We start from the raw sequence: 20,509 nt of genomic DNA on the forward strand, positions 1-20,509 counted from the left end.
CATCAGGCAGTCTGCAGAGAAACTTGGCCTTGGGCACCAGTGGACATTTCAGCACGACAGCGACCCAAAACACACAGCAAAAGTGGTGAAGAAATGGTTAGCAGACAAAAACATTAACGTTTTGCAGTGACCCAGCCAGAGAATCTGTGGAGGGAGCTAAAATCAGGATGATGGCAAAGAGACCCTCCAACCTGAAAGAGTTGGAGCTCATCACTAAAGATGAATGGACAAATTTGCCAGGGGTATGAATAATTTTGGGCTTGACTGTATTTCACGTTTTCGTCATGAGATCAGGTAGGCCAAACCAGAATAGACCTGTGATTTTTGGGTTTTGCAATCCACATGACATCAGAGGAAACGAGTGAACTTTTTGAACTGGTTTTTATCCAAAGCAACTTACATTGCACTGAATATGTGCATTTTATCAGGTAATTAATTGCTTGAGAATCAAACCCATCACTTTGTGTTCTTTTTCACCTTTAGTGCCATGCTCTACTTTTTGTGGTACAGGAATGGTGCAGGAGTATCTTATTTGCACTACCACATATTTAAACTTGCACCAACACAATAAGTCATATGACACACGGGTAACGGCGTTCGGCATCAATGATGTCAAACTTGCATGACCTGTTAGCGGAAGCGTATCAGTGAATAACTACTACATTTTCGGTCTGTTCCTCACACAAAGTGAGTACAGTTGAATTGACGCACAGACTAATGCTTGACCCATGTTCCGATGAATACTGGTGTCGAGATCCAAGTCAATCACTCATTATCACAGCTCTGAGGACCCAAATGAGTCTGCCAAGCTCATGACAGCTGAAATTGAAGCTACGTCAAACATTTAATCAGCCTTGATCCAACCAGTTTTTGCCCCGAGGGATCCCGATAAACATGCCAAGTTGCCATTCCTTCCCTCTCCCACAGTCAATGTTTACAAATCTGTCTCCTCTGCACTTCAGCAGTCTGTTTTATCACCGTGAGCATGAATTCTTTGTTTTACCTGGCCCAGGTATAGCAGACAGGTTCAGAGCAGCATCTTTCCCTATAGAGCGCTAACTGAAACAACTTCAGTATTTACTGTTAGATTTGGGCTCTTTTCCAAAACCTAGTAAGCTGTTTACTGTCTACATAGACAACTAGCTTTTAAGGCAGCCTCCAAAAGTGAATTGGAATGCACTATATAGGCATCAACTTGTATTTTAACAGCAGTGCCCCTGAAACAATATTATCTATAGAGATTTGTATCAAATGTTGCTAAAAAATAGTGTTTTAACAAGCATACAATTACATTCTATTTTCATGTATATAATCCCTAAATTTTGGCTAATATATTCAATTTCTAACTAGATATTTTAAATATTTTAAATATTTAAATAAGCATATTTATAAAATGCATTAATCTGTTTAAAGTTAAGAAGAAGAATTTAATAAATAATAATAATTAATATAGAGTTGCATGATATAAACTCGCAATTCTGACTTTTTCTCAGAGTGGTGAGATATAAATTCATAATTGCAACCAAAAACTCAGAATTGCAAGATAGAAACTTGCAATTCTGATAAGTTTTTTTTTCCGAATTGCAAGATATAAACTCACAATTCCGACTTGTTTTCTCAGAATTGTGTGATACAAACTCGCAATTCAGACTTTTTCTCAGAATTTGAGACATAAACTCGCAATTCTGACTTGTTTTCTGAAAATTACATGATACAAACTTTCAATACTGACTTTTTTCTCAGAAGATGAAGATATAATTGATATAAACTCACAATTTTGAGTTGTTTTCAAAAAACGCTTGTTACAAACTCACAATTTTTATTTTTTGTCTCAGAATTGGGATAGAAATTCATAATTGAAAAAACTCAAGACAGAATTGCAAGATATAATTGTGAGATATAAACTCACAATTCTGACTTGTTTTCAAAGAATTGTGTGTTACAAACTAGCAGTTCTGACTTTCTCAAAATTGTGAGATATAAACTTGCAATTCTGGCTTGTTTTCTAAGAATTGCGTGATACAAACTTGCAATTCTTTCTCTTTTATTTAGAATTGTGAGATACAGACTAGCAATTCTGACTTGTTTTCAAAGAATTGCGTGTTACAAACTTGCAAATCTGACTTCAAAATACCTTTTTAATGGCGTAAATCATACCTATTCTTCAGTCATACACAAATCTAATTTATGACTAAAATGAACCCCATTAGCCCTCGGTTTCACAGACCAGGCTTAAGCCTAGTCCCAGACAAAAATGTAAGTCTGAGATGTTTCAACTGAAGCAACTTGCACTGATTGATCTTAAAATATATCAGTGCCTTTGTTTCACAATGCACATTTATAAAAATGACATAAATGTCCTAATTGAACTATGGCCTAATCCTGATTTAGTCTAATCCTTGTCTGTGAAAGAAGGCCTAGGTTTATTAGTTTGTTAATCCAAATAGATGGAAAATGTATAAGCAATTCAAATTCATACATCTTAAATTTAAGCCTTTTTAAGTGTATGTGTGATGTGTATGATGCCTACAAAAGCAGCTTGTTAGGTTTTGGAAGAGATGGAAGCCCATTGAGTAAGGGACTACTCTGGTTCCACTGCACCTGTAGCCATAAAAGAAAACTGTTTAAAAAAAAAATAGTATGCTGTATGCAACCATGAACATTTCAGACAGCAGCACACTACATTGATTTCACATGACTCATTATGCTGCATGCTAAACCCAGATATCATCTCAGAAGGTAATATTGATGTTTTGCAATTTTTAATCCAATTTTGTGCAAATACGTCCTCATTTTTGGCAGTCTGATCAAATAATGAGTCAAGAAGGAGATGTTAAAGATGATGAATGACAATCATTCGTAACAATGGATGGAAGGTCAAGTTGAGCGCATTTCATTGTGACAGTTTTCCCACGCAGCTCTGGTTGTATATTGCACATCAGAGTATTACATACATACAAAAAATCTGCATGATGTTCTGAGTTCTCATAATGCTTTTTTCAAAATACTCAGTATGTCAAGAAGATCTCAGTTTGTTTCCTTACCTGTATGCAAGAGCATCATGCAAAAATTTTATTACAAGGCAGCACCAGTGGCAGTCAATGCCTAAATAAGAACAGACGAAACCAAAGAACAAAAACACCTCGTAATGCTTTTCATAAGACATAGATGCATTGAACTAAATATATAATTTAGTGTGCAAAGGAACAAGAGTTTCTTTCAATATGTATTAATATTCACAAAACCAAATTAGTCTAGGGTCATGCAAGGAAAAGGGTCTGATAGATTTTTTGATATATGTGACCATGGACCACAAAACCAGTCATAAGGTTAAATTTGACAAAACTGAGATATATACATCATATGGAAGCTCAATAAATAAGCTTTCTATTGATATATTGTTTGTTAGGATAGGACAATATTTGGCCGAGAATCATCTATTTGAAAATCTGGAATCCGAAGGTGCAAAAAAATCAAAATACTGAGAAAATCACCTTTAAAGTTGTCCAAATTAAGTTCTTAACAATGCATATTACTAATCAAAAATTACATTTTGATATATTTATAGTAGGAATTTTACAAAAAATCTTCATGGAACATGATCTTTACTTAATTTCCTAATGATTTTTGGCATAAAAGAAAAATCAATAATTTTGACTCATGCTATGTATTTTTGGCTATTGCTACAAATATACCCCAGCGACTTAAGACTGGTTTTGTGGTCCAGGGTCACATATGTTCTAGTGAACACAGAGATGTTAAAGAGCTGACGTTTGCACAGTTAAACACTAACGTGCAACTTGCAGGACAGCTGCATCTGTCCCATTATTAAATGGGATCAAAAAGTTTCTGCTTCCAACATGATCTTGCTGACACTGTTGTTTCCACAGTCATGACTGGACACTTCAGTCAGACAGCTGAATCAGAGAAATATTTCATAATTCCTACTAACCACTGATTGAAATAGCTTCAGGTGGAATTTCTGTACACTCTCCTTCATCCCTGTTTCTGCCTGGAGTGTGCGCTGATCTGGAATTCCTCACACTTGGGAAAGAGGGGGAATTCCACATAGTAATACTTCAACTCTTGCCCACCCTGTCTGCTGAGCTCACTTCCTGCTGTAGACTCAGACAACAGGAAGTAGGTAAGTGTCAGCAGGCATAATAAAGGTGTGTAATCCAGGTGAGGTGCTGATTAATTGTCCCTTACAGTATAGAGGGAAGGAAAGTTCCATAAATCAAAATACACTGTCATCATAAGCCATTATCGCCACCATGTGGTGAATGCATGAAGAATAATTTCCAAACTGAACAAGCAAAGCAACCTTATAACAGAATTTACTAGGAAAGACTAATCAGAACAGGCTACAATTAGACACTAACAATCATAAAAGTATAAATCCAGGTTGTACCTTGCTGTTGGAGAGATTGTGATGGATCTCTTCATTTAAGACAATCCGATGGATCTGATGGAACTTTCTTCTCTTCTAAAAGTACACTCCTTAAAAAGAATATGAACAAGTGAGAGTTGTAAAATAAGCAAGTGGTATGTATAGCCTGTTCCAGAGCCATCATCATGGCCGAGGACTGGACCAGGTTCCACCGTTTAGGAAACATGTTGGCCACGTTCACACAGCAGCAGAATACGGTTGTCAGTCCTGTATTTGAGTCCTTAAAGGAGAACTCCGGTGTGATATTGACCTAAAGTGTATTGAATCATGATACCGAGTGTGAACGAGCAGGAAGGAAACTACAACCTGATAAGTTGAAAACCTGATAAGTTCCTTCCTGTTCGGCACTCGACTTATCGTGACTAAATTCAAGATGGCGGCTGCCGCTAAACTTCTTGCAGTTACTGTCTGTATAAATCTTCTCGTAAATAAACTACCGGTGCTTTTTCTGAGTTCTCAATGTCTCGTTTTAAATGTCAGGGCCCTTGGAAGTCTACCAATGAAGTGTGGAGCTACTTTGTGCCTCGTAAATGGCATAAAACAGTGATTTATTTACATGTCTACTTCAATGCCCTATTGACTCTCATTGACAACCTGTTGTGAGCATCGGCTAACTGACCCCAGATTTCGGACTGCAGTGGACAAGACGAGATGAGATATGCAAGGTACTCTTGTCATAAAGTGATAAGACTTTGTTAAATAGACGTCGCTAACTTTGATATTGCTTTGGTCACTGTGGTTATGAAAATTAACCATGATTTTACTGTAGTACAAGTGTAGAAACCATGTTTTTTTGGCGTATTGACTACCATTTGTGTAACCACAGTTTTACAACAAACACCATGGTTAAACTACGGTTAGTGTAGCAAAACCATAGTTAATCTGCTAAGGGGGGGGGGGGGATTGGGGGAGTTAGGACAATTCTAAGGGCCCACACACTTTAGGGGCCCCCAGAGATCTGCTTTGGTGTGGTAGAGGGGGCCCATCCTCATATTTTGTCATAGGGCCCAAAATTGCGAGCGGCGCCCCTGGTTACCATGGTTTAACTAGTCTATCCCTGTTGAAAAAAACAGCATATGCTAGTTAGGTAGGTTTTGATGCTGGTATGATGGTTTAAACTGGTTTATGCTGGTCATTAGCTGGTTTATGGTCCTTGACCAGCAACATGACCAGCTAAGGACCAGCATTAACCAGCAAAGGACCAGCATAAACCAGCATCAAAACCTACACTGTAAAACGTTTTCACCAGTTTCAACTTAAAAACTTCAGTTTAGCAGCTGCATTAAAATTTTAAGTTAAATCAACTTAAAAGTACAAGTCATTTCAACTCATAAGTTAAATCAACTTAAAAGTACAAGTCATTTGTTGGTTTGTTTGTTTTATTTAAAGTTTGACATGACAGGATATTGCAGCACAAAACCCTGAAATGTGTCAAACATACACACACTCCAAAAACAGTCATTACTTAGTAAAAATAAATAATAAAAAAATAGCTAAAATACAAGCAAATAAGATGGCATATACACACATATATATATATATATATATATATATATAACACAGAATCACAGAAAAGGTAGCCTAATCAAAGACCTGTAAGTTATCTATACACTAATTTCAGAGCACGGGGAATAAAAAAAAGTTCATGATGTTTAGTGTTACTCCTGGGTACAACATATGTCCTGTGCCGCCGGAGGGAATAAGTAGGTGTTGGAGCCATAGGTAGGAAGCAATGCAGTGGTGATGAACTGTCCTTGAGTATTTTAGTAAAAGTCACGCCTCACGCCTCTCACTTAGTGCTGGAAAGGTTGAAGTAGGGAGGCCTATTATCCGACAGCATCGCTTTTGGATCTTCTCTAACTCATCAGAGAGACCTTTAGGTAGACCACCCCATACTGGGCTAGCATACTCAAGAATTGGCCGTATAAAAGTCAGTGTACCTAACCAGCATATGCAGTTTTTTTCAACAGGGATAGTAAATGTTTTTTTACCAGAAGGATGGCAAGGAATACCATATATATTTATAGGTAGATGCCACATTCGACTGCTCCAGACATATCGACGCGTCCACCATCGTGAAAAGATCTGTATGTTGTCGTCACTCACAATAAAAATCAATCAGTTTCAAGATGCAACAACATTCAGATTTCACACGTACATCTGCAAGATGTCTGTTAAAGATTGCTCGATCTAGCAAGCATCTGCTGCATACAAACATCTGACAGACATCTTTAAGATGTCAGTTTTGCATACAATCTAAATCCAAAACATCTAAACGACATCTAATAAATGTCTTTTTCACATCTGAAATGAAACATATATTGCAGATGAGCAAACATGCTAAAAATACATCTTGCTTATAATTGTATTGCAGTGTATTGCATCTTGTATTGTAAGATGTCAGATAGACGTCTCCAAGGTGTACGTGTGCTATCAGGGGCAGCACCTGGTTTAAAAAAAACGGCTAAATTAAAATTCCTGAAGAAACCGGGTCTGATAGCACACATACATCACAGAGACGTCTATTTGACGTCTGCATTTACATCTGCAAATAGACGCTTAGATGTCTTTTAGATGCTTAGGAATTAGAATGTATGCAAAACTGACATCTTAAAGACGTCTGTCAGATGTTTGTACACAGCAAGTAAATAAATGCGGTTGTCAAAACTGACAGTGTAAATGTAGCCGCAGATCAACAAGGTACACTTTCCCACAAATCGCTTCAGACATCCAGGAAAAAGGAAGCAAGTGTAAAAAAGAAAATTCAACAGTTTGTTTCAGTCGTCACTTTTATTCTTTCTCTTTCAGACAATGATGGAACGGAAAACTCTTGTTTCAATCAGGTGAACACCTTAGAAACGGGATGAAAACTTTCTGGAGCAGGAGAAAGGATTGCTAAGGTCCAACAGAAGACACTAAACACTAAATTGGTGCTCTGTATGGTTTTTGTTGGTAAGTCTTACAAGAATTTAAAGCATCATCTAACATTTACTTTAATCAGAGCTGCTTTTCCCTCCTTAAAAACAATAGAAACCATCACAGAATTTGTAATGGATTTACTGGTTATAATGGGAATTGTATTAGTATTAATGAAAACTGTAATGAACCCTGTACTGGCTTGTTAAAAATCACTAAATACTAATGGAATATGTACCAAAACACACTACAGAAAACATTTTTAATGGTTAAAAGTTGATAGCTTGTAATGTTTATAGTGGTATTTGTAGTGGAAACCATTATAATTTCTTTTTGACGGTTTTTGTTGTTGGTTATGTAAGGTGTAATAATCAATTAAATCAATCAATTCACACTTGTTATTTGTAAATGAAACGATTATTAACTGACAGCAAAAATAAAGATGCTGCATGGTGCAATTGTACCATGCAACATACATTTGAATGGGGCATTGCATCGAACCTTTTCAGATTAGAAAAGTGCACAATATAGTTTGTTTTGTGTCAGTCCAGTCAGGCGTCTTGTTCTGAAAACTTCATCCCCCGGTTTCACAGACAAGGCTTAAGCCTAGTCCCAGACTAAAATGCAATTCTGAGCGGTTTCAACTGAAAGAAACTTGCACTGACTGATCTTAAAATATATCAGTGGCTTTGTTTTGTCTCAAGATGCACACCAGTAATGTTTTTCTCAAAGACATGTTTATAAAATTGACTTAAATGTCCTTATTGAACTTTAGACTAATCCTGGTTTAGTCTAAACCCTGTTTGTGCAACCAGGTAAAAACAAGATCTCGCCTCCGGCCTTTGATGTTAGCAGTTATAACAACATCTTATTGGTGCACTTGGTTACCTTCATCCAAAGACTGGTTAAAGCTAGAGTAGGCAACTTCACATTGTTAAAATTCACAGACAGAAAGTTGTTATACAGTATTTATTTCACAGATTAACTAAAGCTGGATTACCTCCATTTACAGCCAAGAACCCAAACTAATACTGCAAGCGAGCAGAATGATGCAACAAAATTAAATTGCTCCCAATGTAATCGACATCGACAAACAAGCAGCACTGTGCAATTGCATCATAAACTATTTTGTTGATCATAATGGCACAATATAGTTTTGTTGCAATGCACCGCTTGATTGTAGCATATACTTTGTGGGAAGAAAAAAATTACACTTGTACCAATTTCACAGAGCAACACAACATGTCAAACCAATTAAAACAGATCCAGGATAGATTCTTCAAAAAACACATACGTTTAAGGGTTTTAACTAATAGCACTAACAAATTAAAATAGCTTAGTAAAAAAAAAAAAAAAAATTATATGACAATAACAACATAAAAAGAGCAAGCTGGAATTTAAAGCATCAAATCAACTAAACATCTTTTTCTATCAATATTTAATCACCTAAACAATGGACTAAGAAGGTATATTACATCCAGGCTTCTCAAGAGGATTTTTATGGGAGAGTCTATAGCACTTAAGATAATTGTAAAGTTTTTACGTTGAAGGCCATTGAAAATGCTGCAAGGCAGAATGCTGAGCTGAGGGCCGCACGGAATACTGAGAACTAGACGGAATCTTCGATCAGACGGAACACTCACAATGTGACTAAATCTTTAACATTATTACACTTCAGCTGCCATCTTCACATGAAGGGGACGATTTACAGTGATTATGGATTCAAATATACACAAGAAGCAAACTGGTTTTGGGCTGGTAGTGCAAAAAACTATTTAGCTGAAGATGACGTTCAAGTGTGGTGGTGTTATTTCAAATAGCCTCACAAAAAAAGAAATAAAATTGGAACCAGTCAATATCCATTTTCTTTTCTATTCTATTTAAGAGTGACGCTCACAAAAACATACCCAGGATCAAATTTTACCCAAAAACCAAAGAAAAAAGAAAATTATATTTTACATAAAAAAAAACAAAGCCTATTTTAATGACCGTTAATATTTCCCTCCGAAAATTCATTTTTCAAGATTAGTTTTAATGGTGATACCCACTCCTTTAAAGTTCACTTCCAGAACAAAAATTCACAGATAATTTACTCACCCCCTTGTCATCCAAGATGATCATGTCTTTCTTTTTTCAGTTTTTCAGAAATCATGTTTTTTGAGGAAAACTTTTCAGGATTTGTTTACATACAGTGGACTTCAATGGTGCCTGCGAGTTTGAATTTCAAAATGCAGTTTCAATGCAGCTTCGAAGGGCTCTAAACGATCCCAGCCGAAGAAAATACGTCTTATCTAGCAAAATGATCGGTCATTTTCTAAAAAAAATGACAATTTATATACTTTTTAACCTCAAATGCTCATCTTGTCTAGCTCTGCATGAACTCTGTGTATTCCAGTTCATGACAGTTAGGGTCATTTTCTTCTCTAACTTCTCTAACAAAATCGTCCTACACGAATCATCCTGGGATGGATTAGAGCCTTTTGAAGCTGCATTTAAACTGCATTTTGGAAGTTCAAACTCGCGGGCACCATAGAAGTCCACTATATGGAGAGAAATCCTGAAATGTTTTCCTCAACAAACATAAATTCCTATGGACTGAAGAAAGGAAGACATGAACATCTTGGATGACAAGAGAGTGGGTAAATTATATGTAAATCTTTGTTCTGGAAGTGAACTTCTCCTTTAAATAGTGCAATTTTATTTATTTTATACAGTTTTTTTTATTAAATCACCATAAATTATCTCTACACAAATCATGCCATGATGTATAAATACTCAATATTTTTTTCTGACATTAATTTTTTTCCCATTATGACAATGAGGATTGGGGAAAATGTGTTCACTTTCAGAACAAAAAATTACAGCTAATGTACACAGCCCCTTGTCATCCAAGATGTTCATGTCTTTCTTTCTTCAGTCGTAAGGAAATGATGTTTTTTGAGGAAAACATTTCAGGATTTCTCTCCAAATAATGGACTTCTATGGTGCCCCTGAGTTTGAACTTCCAAAATGCAGCTTCAAAGGGCTCTAAACGATCACGGCCGAGGAAAGAAGGGTCTTAGCTAGCAAAACTATAGGTTATTTTCTAAAAAAAAATTAAAATTGATATACTTTTTAACCTCAAATGCTCGTCTCGTCTAACTCTGTGTGTACTTTGTGTAGAGATTAAAAAGTAAATAAATTATAAATTAAAAAAAAAAAATAACCGATCTTTTCGCTAGATAAGACCCTTCTTCCTCGGCTGGGATCATTTAGAGCCCCTTGAAGCTGCATTAAAAATGCATTTTGGAAGTTCAAACTCGGGGGCACCATAGAAGTCCATTATATGGAGAGAAATCCTGAAATGTTTTCCTCAAAAAACATTTTCTTTTTTACGACTGAAGAAAGAAAGACATGAACATTTTGGATGACAAGGGGGTGAGTACTTTATCTGTAAATTTTTGATCTGTAAGTGAACTACTCCTTGAATTCTAATTAAAAAAAGTAATAATTCAAAACATTTGATTAGTCCAAAATAAGCTTGAGTATTTTTTGAATTTTGAGGAGAAACATGACCTGCACAAGTTCTTGATAAGATTCAGTGAAATGCACCCTGTTCGCTTTTAAAATGATAACTGCTTTAGCAAAACATCCCACCAAATGTTCTTCTAAGAAAGCACTGCGGACTTGACAAAAAATCCATAATAAAAAAAAAAATACATATAAAACATGACGCATGATATCTGTCATTGCTGAGTCTCCTTCTGCTCTATCCATCTTTAAAGTGAGAGAAGAGCAGGCGGATCGCGTTAAGACGGGAAGAGGCCAGATCGCACAGCTGAAGTGCCATTACTGGCTCACCCCAGTCTTCTGCTGCACCGGGACGGGAAGGGGAGCGCAGAGCAGCCATTACTTTTTTAGTGATTGTAAAAAGTTCCAAAGGTCTTTGATCACCTGCAAGAAAACAAACGGGGGGAGAGAGAGAGCGAGAGAGAGAGAGAGAAGAAGACAGAGAGGGGAGGGGGAAAAGGATGAGTTGGTAAAGTTGGAATGGAGTTTCTCTGATGTAGCGACTCATTTGGATGCTTAATAATTAGAGCCGTGTGAGTCAGTTTGGACGAAAAGCTCCACATTAGCGGTGCGTCTGGGGTATAACTACAGCGCCGAGCCCAGAGGAAGGGGGTGCAGTCGTTGTACATACCAGAGGGTATGACTAGTGCCTCTCTTTGACAAAGACATGTCTCACACCTCTTTGCCTGCTGCGCTCCCAAAGCCATTTTAGCTTGAAAACACACTCACACACACACATACACACACGCTCCACCCGTTGTACATCTGAGAGGACACCTGCGCTGCAAAGTCTGACACGCTCCAGCCTTGTTTCTAGAACAGACGCACAGGGCGCAATGCATCAAATAGCTCATAACTCATTACCGACCAAAACATGAAAACATCTAAACTCTGTTCCAAATCCTAGTGAGCGGACTTGCTGCATACTTTTGAAGGCAGCATCCTAACTGCAATGGGACCTCAGAAGTGATCTGGAAACAGCTTCATAGGCAGCAACGCATATAAATAGCACTTGTCAAGTAATGCGCAACGGAGACTCGACTTAACTGAAATGCTAAAAATACGTTTTGACGTCTACAAAAATACAAAACGTACAAAAATTTGATACAAAAATAGTCCATTTTAATAGTTTTCGGCATTGAATGAAATGTGAGTATAGTTACATTAGCAGTCAAAAGTTTTTGAACAGTAAGATTTTTAAACGTTTTTTAAAGAAGTCTCTTCTGCTCACCAAGCCTGCATTTATTTGATCTAAAATACAGCAAAAGCAGTAAAATGTTAAATATTTTTACTATTTAAAATAACTGCTTTCTATTTGAATATATTCTAAAATGTAATTTACTCCTGTGATCAAAGCTAAATTTTCAGCATCAAAACTTTTGACTTGTACATATTTTGGAACATTTTTTTCTTCTGTTTTCCCATTTCTACAAATAGTGGTCGACTGATATATTGACCAGGGTCGATATTAGACAGTAAACATATAGACAGAAAATAGGAGTTTCCGTGCTCTTGACACTCATCAGCCAAACAGGAAAGCCAATGTTGATAAATTAAAATAAAGGGACAAACATCAGCCTATGAGTTTTTCCTCACTGCACAAAAAAAAGTGTCAGAAGAGGGACTTTTACTTGACAATGTTAAGAACCCAGTGCCTGAGTGCAGTCCTGTCTAATAAATAAAAAGCATATGCTGTAATACTCTCTCCGTATACTACATTGAGCAAATATGCATTTTAATATTGGATATCTTTGATCTATCAAATAAACATTTAATGCAAAAAACCCTGCAACAGAATCCAGCTGTTAGATCTTTTTTCTTCAACCTCTTGATTTGTGAAAAATACTACAGTAGAACAGGATTACAAAATCTAGTTACTATGTAAAGCATAAATCTGTCTATTTTACATTTTTAGGTTGCTTATTAATAAATATTCAACTTATGATTACTGCTGATGCCTCTAATAATTATGTGTTTGATTTTTAATTTAGTTTTTTCATTAGTTTAGTTTTTAAACAATAGTTGAGTTAAATAAAACTACCCAGAAGATTGGGTTAAACATTTTAAACTAACCGGTGGGTCAAAACAACCAAATCGCTGGGTTTGTCCATATTTCACCCAGTGCTGGGCTGTTTTTAACCCAGCATTTTATAGACCGCTTGGCGGTTTATACCAAAAATCTGTATTAGGAATCTGGCGGTTTTACTATTATGCTCTATTACAAAGTCTTTGTTTTGTTTTGGGGTGCACTAGAACACGCTCTCATGCTTGGTGATTTGAAAAACGCATTATTTTTCACATAATTTACATTACAATAGCTTTCTTCCCAGCCTGGCACAACTAGCTCGATTAGTTCCGGGTTTGATGAAGGCCCGCCTTCCGAAAAATGAAATGTGTTGTGATTGGTTAGCAGTCCTAACAGCTTAGACACAGTTTCAGTCCTGCCACGCCCCTTCCCAAAGCAGCAAGTGTCATGTACAACTGCGCAAGCTAGATTAAAGTGATTCTTATGTTTTAAATATGGATGTTTTTCTTACAAAAACACATTGGTTTGCTACAGGAGGCTTTTGTTATTTTTACTTATTTATAATGCATTATATGGAGGTAAGATGAAAAGAAAATCAGTTAATTCCTCTCAGAGATACATTCATATAAATCCCCACCCCAATGAACTGAATTTTTATTTTTATTTTTACATACAGTGTGGTTAAATTTAATCTGGTTTACTATTAGAATCTGTATATTTCACCCAGCACTGCTACCTTACTCTAGATATTGGCTATCAAAGGAAATCCATATCACTCAACAACTATCTACAATTCAGTCTAGTCTGTTTGGAAAAATAAAGGTTCCAAAAGGGTGTTTTTGCAGTGATGCCATAGAAGAACTATTTTTGGTTCCCCAAAGAACCTTTCAGTGAACAGTTCTTAAAAGAACCATTTTGAAGAACATTTTTAAAAATCTAAAGAACCTTTTTTGACACTAAAGAACCTTTTCTGCATTTGAAAGGTCCCATGGATGTTCAAGGTTTTTATAAAACCATCAATGCCAATAAAGAACCTTTATTTTTAAGAGTGTAGATATGCAGCTCGCTAGGTTTTGGAACAGTAATTAATGGAAACAATAAGCAGGTGAATGCAAACATAAAAGAAAACTTTAGTGCAAAAAAACAACAATAATAATAATGGCATGATGAAGTACTTGCACTACCTACAAACTGATTTTTAAAAGTAATGAAAAAAGAAGTCAAATATTTTAATGTGTGTTCCTGCAGCTCAAAATGTAGACACCAAAGTCATGGGTTTGATTTCCAGGAAACTGAGAAATATGTCAACCATGAATGCAAGTCGCATGGATAAAAACATCTGCCAAAAGAATGAATTTAAATTTGAAATATGCTTAAATGAATAAAAATAAGATCACAGCGAAAAAATATTAGGGTACAGTGAGACCTGGATGTGTTTTTGTTAGATCCACCCCACTGGTACCACTAACACACACACAGACACTCACACTGACATTTGCACTCTCTCGTGAGTAATTCATCCTGAGAAAAGAGGAGCTACAGCAGACATGATAGTGCGCTTTAGTTAAAAGAGAGATTTTTCTCTTTTGACCCAAACGTGGCCATTTGTGAGGGCTGCTTTAGACTACTGCAATATTTTAGGTCAACACCCAGCCTGACACATACGACTGCAAAAAAAAAAAAAAAAAAAGCTCTAGACTAAAAGAGACAGCGAGAGAGGAATGAGTGAAGGAGGGATTTAAATCACAGCTAAAGATGTCAGGCATGACAGCTCCCTCCTGTTCTTTTGAATGCCAAGAGGTCAATCAGTACATATTTCATTTGCTGATAAAAAAAAAGAGCGGCAGGAAGATCTCAATGCCACCCCCAACCGGCCCACTAAGACAAACAAGGCCTAAAATATACTCACATGCAAGTATTTAAACATAGATGTGAACATTTCACTTGTTTTTAAACTAGAGATCTGAATAATAACATCCATGTTGGCACAAACATTTCAAGGTAAATCTATCTATTTACTGATGTACTGATGGTACATTTACACAGCAACGATGTACTAAAAAGTTTTTCCTTTGTGTTTTTGAAAGTTTCACGCACAATGCTGTCAAAACAATCCTGTTCACATGAATTCCAGGAAAGCAACTAAAAAGCTGTATTATACATGCCAGACCCGTAGATGGCGATATCACTTTGAAACATTTGGTCGTGTAAATAAGCAATTTTTCAGCTTTTAGTTTAAAATGGTGTTGCGTAAATGCCTGCTAAACCTAAAATCATAAAAAAAAGCCGTGACTTTTTGACATGATCGACCCGAGTTCGAATCCGCCTTTCGCCAAACTCGCTCTTTTCACATCATATATCAGATCGAAATATATTTATTTTCAATAAAATAAACGAAATAACCGAAAACTGGAAAATAAAGTGCCTTAGGGGTGTTTATCAATTAGGGGTAGGTGTAGGCAGGGCTTTATTGTCCCAAAGAGGCATCCATTTAATAATTTTAATAAAAAAGATCATTTATACTCAATATATTGCATACTGTTTTAGAATGTACTACAATACTGAGGTGTGAATATCTGCCACTTGTACTAAATTGAATAAATAGCAACTACAATTATATATATATATATATATATATATATATATATATATAAACGGCTATTTTTGCTTTGTGGAAATAGTCTCTATTAATATTATTTTTTGACTTTAGTTTAACTTGATGTACTAACATAACTAAAACTGAAATTGAAATGTATAAAAAATATATACTGACAAATAAAACTAATAAAAATGCTAAAAAATATACAACTACATTTCTAAAACTTAAACTAAAATTAAAAAGAAAGCAAAAAGCATAAAAATATAAACTAAATCCTAAACTAAACAAATAAATGTATTTTGTATTTTACTTCAGTTACTTGCCTAGTTAACATTTCCCATTTACCTTAAGTTCAACTTGCACTTAAATAACTAAAACTGAAAAATAAATAAATAAATAAAAATGATACCAACATACAAACCAAAAATTATTCAGACACCAGATATACTGATAAATAAAACTATTAAAAATTACAAAAACACAACTAAATTACTAAAACTTTAATATCATTAAAATGAAAATTTTTTTTTTTTAATTAATTATATATATATATATATATATATAACTAATTCCTGAAACAAGACAAAATATAAAAAACTAAAATGTATTTTATTTCAGCTACTAGCCTAGTTAACATTTCCTTTTTACCTTAAGTTTAACTTGTACTTAAATAACTAAAACTGACAAATAAATAAATAAATAAATAAAAATGATACCGACATACAGTTAAACCAAAAATTATTAAGATACCAAATATAATTTTTGATATTTTTTTTTTTTACTGGTGGCTACAGGACACTATCCCTCAGTTTCACAGACAAGGCTTAAGCCTAGTCCTAGACTAAAATATAAATCTAAGCTGTTTCAACTAAAAGAAACTTGCACTGACTGATCTTAAAATATATCAGCACCTTTTTTTTGTCTCAAGTTTTTTTTTTTAAGCATGTTTTTAAAAATTATTTAAATGTCCTAATTGAACTGTGGCCTAATCCTGGCTTAGTCTAAGCCCTGCCTGTGAAAGCAGGCCTATAGTTCATTTATGTAAATGAGGACACCCAAAAATTCTTCATACAGTGAACTTTCTAAAACTTTGGGACCAAAAATTTGATTTGACACTTTGACCTGGCCTGCTTTGTTACATACTTTTCTATCAAAGTTATCCAACATTATCAAGATGAATTTGTTCTGACACAGTTTAACTCTTAAGTTCTTGTCATATTTATTACCATTTTCTACTAACTAAAGCAAATAAACAGTGATAATATGAGAAATTTCGAAGGTGTCTGAATAAATGTTGGTTTGGCTGTAATTCATTTGTGATTATCAAGATGAATTTGTTCTAACAGTTTGAGTTCTTGTCATATTTTATTAGCATTTTCTAAACTATAGCGAATAAACTGATAATGTGAAAAATGTTGAAGGTGTCTGAATAAATGTTGGTTTGACTGCATTAAAGAAAACTAATGTAAATGATACAAACACAACAAACAACACTAAAACTTAAAAACATCAAAACAAAATCTAATTACATTTTTTTTATAAAAACTATATTAGTATACCAATGATACTAAAATAACATAACTATGTTGAACTGGATGTAGTTAAGTTTGCCTTTGCATTATAGAGTACATTTCTATCCTGATGCTTTTGTATCTCTCCGCCGGCTGAGGAATGTCTCAACTTCTAAGCTGAAGAGTGTCTTAATCTTTTAAGTGGACATTTCTTACATAAAAGACCTCTTAGAAGTGTTGATAAATTTTGTCAGGGCCATACATGCTTTTTATGCAATGTGCGAACACTAGAAATACTCCAGCCAGAGGGTGACAGTGCTTTATGAAAGCAGCGATACTCACTTGTTTATCGGAGATCTTGAAACAGCTTCTAGCGTAGTTCTCAAACTTCTGTTCCGTCTTTGGAAGTGGCCTCCCCTGTTTCAGAGAAACATATTTTTGTAGAAATGAAATGGCCCTTTTTCATCACTTGTGTCTCTCTGCTAAGTGTTGAGATCATCCTGACTCGGAGCCAGCGCGCTGCTGCTGTGATGAACAGGGTGAGTCGTTGGGTGTTGGACGCACTTCAGTGAACTCACATTTTTTTGTGGCCTTTACAGTAATTCCAGTTCCCCTTATCTACAGCAGACCGAATGAAATCACACCGACACAAATCATCATATCTGCTCAACACAATCCATCCGCCGTGTCCTTCCAGTTTTAAACCAGATTGTAGTGAGTGGGGCGGGGCCGAGAGCAGTGGGAACAGAGCGAGGCCGGTGGAGTTAATGATAATGAGCGACACCTGCGCCACTCACCGGTCTCGAGTCCCACTGAGGAGCTCCGGAAGGATAAAAGGAGGAGTGACGACAGCGTAGGACGAGAGAGGACCAGGCCTGGACTTTATTTTGTGTTATGTGTGCGGCAGTCGTCCGTGAGGGGCTGCCGCTTTACTTTTGTGTTTGTTTATTTTATTAAAGTGTTTAAATGTTTGCCGGTTCCCGCCTCCTTCTTCCGACAGTCTACGAACTTTGTTACACTGGTGCCGAAACCCGGGAAGAAGGAGGGACACGCTGTCAGAAGAAGCCCTCGCTGCCGAGGGGGATCGCGGTGCTGAGGATCGGGCAGCACAGAGAAGCGGAGATCGCCAGAGGCTGCCCGAGGCAGTGGTACTGGAGCAAGGAAATGTGGACGGAAGGCTCACTGCCGTGCTCCGGGGTCGAGGAGGAGTGGTTAACGCCCGAGAGGGAGCGGAGGAGTTGGCGCCGTTTGCCAGGAGGCCGGAGTCTGCTGCCGTCCGCCATGATTGGGGAGGAGCAGAGAACGGGGACTCACTGCCGGCTGCCCTCAGACAGGGGGAACCCATCATCTTTCCGCCAGGAGGCGGAGTAGCATCGAGTGGGTCCACCAGAGGATGTCCAGTGCCATTGCATGGCACCACGAGTGGAAACTTCTCGGACGGTTGAGGACCGAGTGGCAGTGTGTCGGGGAACCAGACCAATTTTTTTTTTTTCTCCTTTTTCTTTGCTTTCCTCTCTCCCTCTCTCGTCGCTGTCTCTCCTCTCCTTCCGTCTCCTGTTCTCTCGCCCCGTCTGTTTACCTCCAGTTCACCCCGGGAGTGGGGGGGGAGTAGAGTGCAGTCTCGAGGGTACCCCCCGGCCTGCGAGGGGTGATGGGGGTATGTAGTGAGTGGGGCGGGGCCGAGAGCAGTGGGAACAGAGCGAGGCCGGTGGAGTTAATGATAATGAGCGACACCTGCGCCACTCACCGGTCTCGAGTCCCACTGAGGAGCTCCGGAAGGATAAAAGGAGGAGTGACGACAGCGTAGGACGAGAGAGGACCAGGCCTGGACTTTATTTTGTGTTATGTGTGCGGCAGTCGTCCGTGAGGGGCTGCCGCTTTACTTTTGTGTTTGTTTATTTTATTAAAGTGTTTAAATGTTTGCCGGTTCCCGCCTCCTTCTTCCGACAGTCTACGAACTTTGTTACACAGATATTACTGCACAACATGATATTCATCTCGTTTTCTAGTTTCTGCGGTTTTTAAGAAGCGCACAGCTAGCGTAAAGATGTCTTACAGGAACCTAACAGGTTTTTTTATATTGCCACAGACAATAATGTACTAGCCCCTTAGTATATGCACTACCATTCAAAAGTTTGAGGTCAGTTTTTTTTAAGAAATTAATACCTAAATTGACAGTAAATACATTTTTAATGCTACAAAAGGTTTCTATTTAAATTTTCACACTTTCTATGCATCGAAAAATTCTGATAAATCAAATCAGCATATTAGAACGATTTCTTAGGAATCAAGTGACAATGAAGACTGGAGTAATGATGCTGAAAATTCAGCATTGCATCACAGGAATAAATGATATTCTAAAATATATTCAAATAGAAAACTGTTATTTTAAATTGTAATAATTTTTCACAATATTACAAATTTTACTGTAATTATGATCAAATAAATGCAGCCTTTGTGAGGCTTTTTTCCAAAACATTAAAAATGTCTACCAACCCCAAACTTTTAAACAATAATGTAGGTGGTGCTGACGAGACAAGAGAGTTTTGCATACAGTTGAGGTCAAAAGTTTACATACACATTGCAGAATCTCCTAAATGTTAATTATTTTAACAAAATAAAAGACATCATACAAAATGCATGTTATTTTGTATTTAGTACTGACCTGAATAACACAGGGGAAAAAACATACGGTAGTTGAATGTATACAAATGACCCTGTTCAAAAGTTTACATATGCTTGATTCTTAATACTGTGTTGTTACCTGAATGATCCACGGCTGTTTTTTTTTTTTTTTTAATTTTTTAATTTAGTGATAGTTGGACACCCATGTAAGTATCTTCTGTAGCTTCTGAAGGGCAGTACTAAATAAAAAAAAAATGATATTTACGCAAAATAAGAAAATATACACAAAAGTTCAAAAGTTTACACCCCCGGCTCTTACTGCATTGTTTTTCCTTCTGGAGCATCAGTAAGCATTTGAACCTTCTGTAATAGTTGCATATGAGTCCCTCAGTTTCCTCAGTGTGAAAAAATGCATCTCAAAATCATACAATGACTGTTGGAAAGAGTTCATATAAACAAAAATGCTGAAAAACCAAAGAATTTGTGGAACCTGAAGGATTTTTCTGAAGAACAGCGGGCAGTTTAATTTTTCAGGACAAATGAGGGACTCATGAACAACTATAACTAAACAAAAACACAGCTGTGGATCATTCAGGTAACAACACAGTATTAAGAATCTTACTTTTGAACAGGGTCATTTTTTATAAATTCAACTATTATTTTCTCTTGTGGACTATGTGTAAATGTCTTTTATGTGAAATATCTTATTCAGGTCAGTACTAAATAAAAAGCAACAACATACATTTTGTATGATCCCTCTAATTTTTCTGTAAGGTGTATGTACATTTTTGACCTCAGCTGTATTTTAAAATGAAATATTGCATATATTAAAC

The 20,509-nt window shown here is 36.4% G+C and overlaps 1 protein-coding gene across 1 annotated transcript in view; it reads right to left on the reverse strand.

The window, feature by feature from the left end:
* Positions 1 to 7,221: 7,221 nt before the first annotated feature.
* Positions 7,222 to 20,509, reverse strand: part of npm1b (nucleophosmin 1b) — a 46,795-nt gene continuing 33,507 nt past the window's right edge. Inside the window, exons 10-11 of the mRNA XM_073820867.1 lie at positions 17,394 to 17,468; positions 7,222 to 11,299 (exon numbers count right to left, since the gene is read on the reverse strand). Coding sequence (XP_073676968.1) covers positions 11,255 to 11,299; positions 17,394 to 17,468 — 120 coding nt within the window. The 3' untranslated portion in view covers positions 7,222 to 11,254. The remainder of the gene's footprint in view (positions 11,300 to 17,393; positions 17,469 to 20,509) is intronic.

This window comes from Garra rufa, chromosome 16 (genome assembly GCF_049309525.1).
Source record: "Garra rufa chromosome 16, GarRuf1.0, whole genome shotgun sequence".
NCBI classification, from domain to species: domain Eukaryota; kingdom Metazoa; phylum Chordata; class Actinopteri; order Cypriniformes; family Cyprinidae; genus Garra; species Garra rufa.